The sequence below is a fragment of the Myotis brandtii genome, unplaced genomic scaffold (genome assembly GCF_000412655.1).
Source record: "Myotis brandtii unplaced genomic scaffold, ASM41265v1 scaffold1446, whole genome shotgun sequence".
In the NCBI taxonomy this organism is placed as follows: domain Eukaryota; kingdom Metazoa; phylum Chordata; class Mammalia; order Chiroptera; family Vespertilionidae; genus Myotis; species Myotis brandtii.
Window position 1 is genome coordinate 47,192 of NW_005355188.1, and position 8,270 is coordinate 55,461.

The window sequence follows — 8,270 nt, forward strand, 5'->3', positions numbered from 1 at the left end:
ATACAACCCCTAGAAACCCATAAGACAGTGACTGAAGGCTCTCACATACGGTCTCCCCCAAAAGCTCTCATTATGTTGTGAATCAGAGGGCGGGGGGCAGATCTGGCAGATACAACCCCTAGAAACCCATAAGACCGGTGTGACTTCCGGGAGCAGGGTCTGCTGCCCTGGGACTCACTGTCATGGGCTGGGGAGAGGCAGATTCCTGTCATGTGAGGTCAGCAGCAGAGTTCAAGGCCACGGGTGCCCATGTGAGGATGCTTGGGTAGCTCTCCATGAGCGGGGGTGGGGGAGGGGGAGAACTTCCCCAGCCCCAGAAAATGACACAGTGCCTGCTATGGAGAAGGAAGAGTGAGGTCTCAGGGTCTCAGGTGGGCTCGAGGAACAGAAAAGGAAGGAGGAGAGGGTAGTCTTTCAGGGGTGGGGGAGTGGGGGGGGACTTCCCCAGCCCCAGAAAATGACACAGTGCCTGCGCTATGGAGAAGGCAGAGTGAGGTCTCAGGGTCTCAGGTGGGCTCGAGGAACAGAAAAGGAAGGAGGAGAGGGTAGTTTTTCAGAGGCAGGAGTCCCTCCATCTGTCTTTCAAGACTGAGCCCCCCCAGAGCATGGCTAAGTTAGCATTGTAAATTGATCTATTTTGGGCTGGAAGAAAGGTGCATTTTGGGAAATCCATGAGGAATCAGGACACTTCTCAAAATGAGCCCCAGAAATGAGTATTTGTCTTCATATTGTTCTAACAGTTCTATTTTTATTTGGTTGTAAAGAAGAGAGTTTAAATAAATAATGTCCATAAAATAAGCTATATACCAATTATTAAAAAGCAATCACAATTGTTTTTCACGCACACACACACACACACACATCACTCTATATTCTTTGATAGTAGTTATCTCCAGGAGGTGAGATTCATGGTCCATTCCTTCCTTCCTTCACTTAACAGTTGTAGAGCACTGAGTCCATGTGGTGCTTATGATGGGTGCTGGGGACATGGTGGAACACACTCCAAGCTAAGCAACCCCTGCCTTATAAAGCTTATTATCCAGTGGGAGAGACAGGAAATAGATAAGTGACCAAAGGCACACAAAGGGCCACAATTGTTGTTAGTGACATGAAGTGAACCGGAAGGTCACCCTGTAGATGGGTTGTCAGGGAAGGCTCTGGCAGCCACAACCTTCCCGCTGATGATGAGGCACAAAGAGCCAGGGGCCTGGGAGAAGCAAGCCCCGAGCGGGGAGCGCTGGGAATTGAGGGCCCTCAGCAAGGTTCTCTAACACCACAGCAATGAGTTTGGGCTTTATTTCGGATATGCTGAGTCACCACCAATATTGGGGAGGGACAAGCTGCAGTCCCCACACTGAAACATTACTTAAGCTCTTTTTAGGGAATGGTTTGGGAAAAGCAATGGATGATTTGGTTTCATCTTCATACCTTTGTGCATTTCCCAAAGAAGTCTAGAAAGTGGTTGTTTTAGCATCATAAAAAGCAATCCTTATTTTATATATTATATGTTGAATGCCTGTTTTCTTGCCTGGAGTGGCCCATCTTTTGGAATTTCTATGAGTTTTTATTCTTGGGAGCTTCTGAACTACAGCCTTGGATATTAGGCATGGGCAATCCAAGGCACATAGCGGGAGACTCCTATAAGCCTTCCATTTGTCCCTATTGGGCCTAAAAGAGCAGGGTTTATTTCCTGACAGCATAGAGCAGGGGTCCTCAAACTACGGCCCGTGGGCCACATGCGGCCCGCCAAAAACATTTGTTTTTTTACTTCAAAATAAGATATGTGCAGTGTGCATAGGAATTTGTTCATAGTTTTTTTTTAAACTATAGTCTGGCCCTCCAACGGTCTGAGGGACAGTGAACTGGCCCCCTGTTTAAAAAGTTTGAGGACCCCTGACATAGAGCTATAGATAGGTCCTAAGAATACGTGGCTGTGGGCTAATGGCCAAGAGAGCCCTCACAAGTTCCATCTTTTTATGAGAAGTGATTTAACCACCTTTTTACCACATACCCTGTGTGGACATTCCAGAGAGAAACATAATTTTCCATTTCTTGCCCTTGGAAATGAATCTCTGCCTAGTAATGGGGATAGACCCAATCTACAGGTGGAGAAATTGAGATTCAGAGATGCTTGGCTGAAACAATAGGAAAAGGGAACTTGGTTCCTGAGCTGCCTCCCTCACCTCCCTGTGCCCAGGTCATGAGTGGGGCAGTGGTGCTTGAACCCCCAGAGCCCTCTGGCCAGGCAGGAGCTATGTCTGTCTGTGAAAAGGGACCCTGAGGGGTTTTTTACTTCAGGTGCCTGTGATGTGTCAGGGAGGGGCTGGAGGAAGTGGTGGAACCAGTCCATCTCCTTCAACCTGGGAAGACGGCCAGTGTGGGACCAGTATAAAGGGTGCCCTGGCCCCTGCTAAGCTCAGCTCAGCATTCCACTAGAAGCCCGTCAGGCCATCCTTCCTGTGGGCCTGGTAAGTGTGAGCCATCCCCCAGGGATGGAACTGGGGGCCTCCAGCAGGCAGAGCATGGCTGGGGGGCCAGCCAAGGTGGGTGCAGGCATCCTCATGGACTGCATTCAGCTGCAGTACCTGTGCTTCTAGAAGGTCTCCGGTCACTGTGCTGAGGGATAGGTGTCATGGGATGGAAACAGAAAAGATGACAATCTCCTCCTGTCGCCGCTTTCCTTGGGGCCATGTTTTGGAATGTGTGTGTGTGTGGTGTATGTGAGAAAGAGTAAGAGTGAGACAGAGGGTGGGGGCAGTGAGATGGGGATGCAGCATGAATATGGCCAAATTCTTTCCTCAAATTCTTTGATTTAGGTTGACTGTGATTTTGCCTCTCTTATGGGGGCAGAGGCTTCAGGGAAATGCTTGTAAGTCTTGGCTCTGTGGCAAAAGGGGAAACTTCAGAATGGAGAAAACTTTCTATTTGGAGAAACCCAGGCAGAGCAGGGGCAGGAAAACCGGAACCGAACTTACAAGTGGAGATTTGGAAGCGCCAGCTCCATTCTCAGCAACGTTGCTGCCCCTCCCACCACCCCTCACCTGAGCACTGGGGCTGCAGGGAAAGCTCAGAGCTCATGACGAAAGTAGCTCTGTAGTTGATAGGCCAACCTGCTCATTTTAAAGAGGAGACAGCTGGGGCCCAGAAGGGCTAAGTGTTTGGCCCAGGAGCACACAGTGTTTCAGTGAGATATTTAAACCAAGAATATGTTGGGAGACTCCAATCCAGGGCTTACGCCATGACCTCTCACCTCCTCTCCATCATGGGCTAATGGCTTCCAGGACTTTCCTAGGACCTTATCTCTTTCTGCTATGACCCCAAACTCTTTCCTCCTTGGAGGTCAGAAATGAGGAGAGGCAAGGATGAGTCGCCAGCAGGAGGCAGAGTGGCGCCCAACCCACCCTTGCGGAGCAGCTCTGGAGACAGAACTCTTGCAGGAAAGGAGGCTCCCAGGAGGGCCTCTCCCTGCCTTTCCCCATCACTACCCTCCCTCTGCTGCTTCTGGGGAATGACAGCTGGAGGTGGTGGGAGAGGCCCGGCCCCAGGGATGAGAGGGGCTGCTGAGGAACCAGGCACTGATTGCTTGGGAATTCCTCTACTTCCTCTCTTCAGCCACCCCTCTGACCCCTTCTGTTTTTCAGGTTGACCTGAAGCAGCTTCCAAGATGTCCCAGCAGCAACACACTCTGCCAGTGACCCTGCCCCCAGCCCTCAGCCAGGAGACCCTCAAGCCTGTTCCTCCTCCCGCTGATACCCAGCAGGAGCAGGTGAAGCAGCCAACTCCACTGCCTGTCCCATGCCAGGAGGTGCCCTCTGAGCTCCCAAGGGAGGTCCCCGTGGAGCAAGGAGAGAAAAACACAACTCCTGTGAAGGGGGTGCCGGAGCAAGACTGTGAGGCCCAGCATCTGGAACAGCAGCAGGAGGAGCAACAGGAGCAGAAAGGGCAGCAGCAGCAAGAGGAACAGTGTGAGGACCAGGAAGCAGAAAACTTGGAGCAGCAGCTGGAGGAGACTAAATCACAAAGGGGGCAACAGCTAAAGGAGCAGCTGGGACAGGAGAAGAAGCTCCTGGACCAGCAACTGGATGGAGAGCTAGCAAAGAGAGATGAGCAACTGGAGAAGAAAGGAGAGCAGCTGCTGGAGCACCCGGGACAGCAGGAGAAGCAGCCAGAGCCAGCAGAGCAGCTGGATGGGCAGCTTGAGCAACCTGCATGTGTCCCAGCTCCTGGCCAGGCCCAAGAGACCCACCCAGTCCAGCCACTGAAGGGAGAAGTCTTGCCCCCTTCAGAGGAGCAACAGCAGAAGCAGGAGGTGCAGTGGCCTCTCAAGCATAAGTAACCACCCCCAGATCCCAGAGGCCCTCAGGCCACCGTACATAAGCGGAGAGCTGAACCAGTGGCCTCACTTACCTCAGGTCCCCCAGTCTGGATGGCCCACCTCATCTGTGAACCTGCCTGACCCTGTCCTTCTGCTTGTCTCTGTGATAGAGTGGGATGGGGGAGGGGGAAGCTATTGCCCAGCACCTACTCCTGATGACTCCAGTCCCACCCCATCCCAACCTCAGGTGGCCAGAGCCTCTGCCTGAGGACAGTTACTATAGCCACTCTGACGCCATCCCCAGTATTATAGCAGAATCTGTGAGTGTGTACAATGATACAGAATAAATCCTGAAGTCTGGGATCCTGTATTCTCTTTGGCTTTTGTTTCTCTGCCTCTCACCATATTAAAAACCCATGTATGGGTCAATGGTTGCAACTGACTCTCTTGGCCAACTCCCAAAGGAAGACAGATATCTTGACCCTCCTCTAACTTTGTTCCCCAAACCACCCAAAACTTTGAATATCTTCTAAAATGAAACCAAAAGAACACCAAAACAAAGGAACACTTGCCAGTTTTGAAGGGGGGATAAGTTTTTCTGGTTGGGGGAAGAGGATCTGGCTGTCTCAGCCCAGCACTGCCTTATACACATGGAGCACAATTTTAGCCCAAGGGGGTGGGCAGGAAGTAGAGTTCCCTCTGGGTTCTGGTCCCTTCCTGGATTTTCTCTCTGTAGAATGTCCTCATGTTTTCCAAGAGTCTTATGCACTGCCTACTTGGTTAAAGAAGATTCTAGAACACTATTAGAAGCAGAATTGGGCAAGGTGAGGAGAGGAGAAACTCCTGGGACCAGTCTTTGATGGGGAGTATGACAGTGTCACTAAAGGAAGTAAAGGCTAGGCCAGCTGAAATCATGGAAGCTAAAATGCTGAATCAGCTGGAAAAATACAAATGCAAGGTCATTGTATCCTTTACCCTCCCTGACATTTCTGTAGTCTTTACCACCATCAATCATTTCAGGACGTGGAGCTCTCTCTTTCCTGGGGATCACCAGCCTTTAACTATTTAACCACATCATCTCAGGCAGTTTTTCTCATTACCCATAGGCATGAGGATAGGTCAGGGACATCCTTACAGATACTTCCATAGGCACCCAAACTCAATAGGTCTGAATGGCATTTAGCACGCCCCCCCTCCCCACCCAACTCCAGCAACATTCACTATCTTTCCTCCTTAGGTATTCTCTCTCTTGAGGAACGATATTACCACTTGTGCTTTCACCTAAACCAGAGATACCAACATCATTCCTCACCCCTCTTCTCTTCTTCCCTACTCCCCACCAACGATCAAGTCCTGGCTCTCCCTACACACACCTCCCAAGCCTGGACTGAGATCATTTCTTACCAGAGCTTTTGCAAAGGCCTTCAAGCTAGTTTTCTTTATCCTCTGTCCATCCACCCATCACATAGAGGACAGAGTGTTCTGCTTAAAATTCTGATCTAACAGCACCACTCAGTGGCTCTCATTACTTAAGGGACAAGAGTTAAAAGAAAGTCTGGGTAGAATGGGGCGGGGGGGAGGGCAGGAGCTTGGGAGCAGAGGGAGAAGTGGTTAGAAACACCTGGAATATATGAAAAATTATTTTGAAGTCTTAGGTTTTGATTTTTTAATGGACCTTATAGTTTACAACAGTTTGGGATTTACAGAAAAGTCAAGGAGAGAGTATAGAGTTCCCATATACTCCACACCTAGTTTCCCTTATTAACATCTTGCATTAGTGTGGTACATTCATTATATTGATTAACAAAATAATATTGATACCTTATTGTTAACTAAATACATGGTTGCCCGGCCAGCATGGCTAGGTGGTTGAGTGTTGACCTATGAACCAGGAGGTCATGGTTCAATTCCCAGTCAGGGCATATGCCCAGGTTGTGGGCTCGGTCCCCAGTGTGGAGCATGCAGGAGGCAGCCAATCAATGATTCTCTCCCATCATGGATGTTTCTATTTCTCTCTCCCTCTCCCTTCCTCTCTGAAATCAATAAAAATATATTAAAAATAAATAAAAGTACGTGGTTTATTCTGATTCCCTTGGTTGGTTTTTACCTAATGCCTCTTTCTGTTCCAGGATTCCCTCAGTCACACTGTAGTTGTCTTACCTCCCTAGGTTCCTCTTGACCCTGAGAGCTTCTCAGACTCTCCTTGTTTTTGGTGACCTCGACAGTTCTGAGGGGACCTGGTCAGTATTTTTTAGACTGTTCCTAAATTGGGTGTGTCTGATGTTTTTTTTCATGTTTAGACTGGAGTTATGGGGTTTTAGGAGGAAGAATACAGAGGTAAAGTACCATTTCAAAACATTATATAAAGAGTACATCCTACTGACATTTATCAACTTGAGCACCTGGCTGAGGTAGTGTAAGTCGGGTGCACAGGACAATAAACATGCCCTACCTCAGCCCAGACTACAAGGAACAACCACTATTTGGCTTCTCAGTAATGCTGCTGCCCCTTCACCAGGACACTCCTTATAACTTTAGTGAAAGGACAGTCTTCTGGGCTTTCAGAAGAACAGATTCAGTTGATGGGCTTGGTGGATATAAAAGAGCTTCATTCAAGTAAACCCACCTCTCAAACTCTATCCTATTATTAGCACTCTGCTAAAGTTCTGCATCTCTACCTCATTTAATGTGGGCCATTATTTTTTCCAAGTTCCAAAAGGCGACTCAGCCACAACAACAATAATAATAACAATAAACAAATGAAATGGCCTGACCAGGCGAGGCGCCATTTTGGAGGCTAAAAGGATGCATGCTACAGTTGACACCGGTGGCACTGAACCCAACTCCGCTACTTACATTCTGGCTGACCTTGGGCAAGTTGCATAATCTCTCTGATCTCTTTCTTCATGGTTTTCTGAAATTACTCAGGCTGTTATGACTAAAATGCCATAGACGGAGTGGCTTAAACATTTATTTCTCACAGTTCCGGAGGCTGGGAAGTCCAAGATCAGGTGCTGGAAGATTTGTTGTCTGGTAAGAGCCTATTCCTGGTTCACACACCACTGTTCTCACTGTGTCCTCACATGGAAGAAGAGAGAAGGGAGATCTCCTACATAAGGACACTAATCCCATTCATGAGAGCTCCACCCTCATAACCTAATCACCCAAAGGTCCAACCTTCTCACATTGGGTATTAGGATCTCAACATAGAAATCTGGGGGCAGGGGAAGGGGAAATATAAACAGGTAGTCCATGTCAGTGGTTAAAAGGCAGGCAGACATACTGACCTTTCTCTTAACATTGGTTTGGTTATGATATAATATTTGCAAAGTACTTGGCATGGGTTCTAGCTTATAGAAAGGGCTCAGCAAATGAAAGGAGTGATTCACAGAGCCCCTTTGGGATTTCAAAAGCCCCCTTTATTTTTGTTGCTTCTTTTTATTCACTGCCCTAATTGGCCCCTTAAAATAGGCTTGATTTATTTCTTATATGCCAGGCATTGTTCAAAGCATTTTGCATTTTTTTTTAACCCATTCAATCCTAAAAACATGGAACATAGTATAGAGTATATAGTCAGTACACTGGCTGATTTTGATTAGCTAAAGCAAACTGCTGGGGAGTGAGGAAACCTTCTCAAAAGGACTACAATGATTAGCTTTTGGCTTATGTGTTTTTTGAAATTTTCCTAGCATGAAGGAATGAGAATACAATTCAAGCAAGAGGAATCTACAGTGGGTGTCTTACCAACTCTACAGGCTAGCCAAGAGAAAGAGCATCCAAGATGGCCTGCCACTCTTCCAAAGTGTGCTCTCTTGCTGCTCTCTAGTGTCATGATTCGGAAGTGCAAGACTAGAAGAGATGGGCTCCATCCAAGGAAGTCGGAAAAAGAAGAGCTTGGGTGTCCAGGTTCCATGTGAGACACTGCCAAGGAATGGTGATGAGTAGGGTAGTGTGC

General features: G+C 48.2%; 1 protein-coding gene across 1 annotated transcript; it reads left to right on the plus strand.

Annotated features, from left to right (window-relative positions):
- The first annotated feature begins 2,427 nt into the window (after positions 1-2,427).
- On the plus strand, positions 2,428-4,599 carry IVL (involucrin). Its single transcript, XM_014535548.1, has 2 exons — positions 2,428-2,468; positions 3,642-4,599. The coding sequence occupies exon 2, from the start codon at positions 3,665-3,667 to the stop codon at positions 4,334-4,336; it is 672 nt and encodes a 223-aa protein (XP_014391034.1). The 5' UTR covers positions 2,428-2,468; positions 3,642-3,664; the 3' UTR covers positions 4,337-4,599.
- Positions 4,600-8,270: the final 3,671 nt, after the last annotated feature.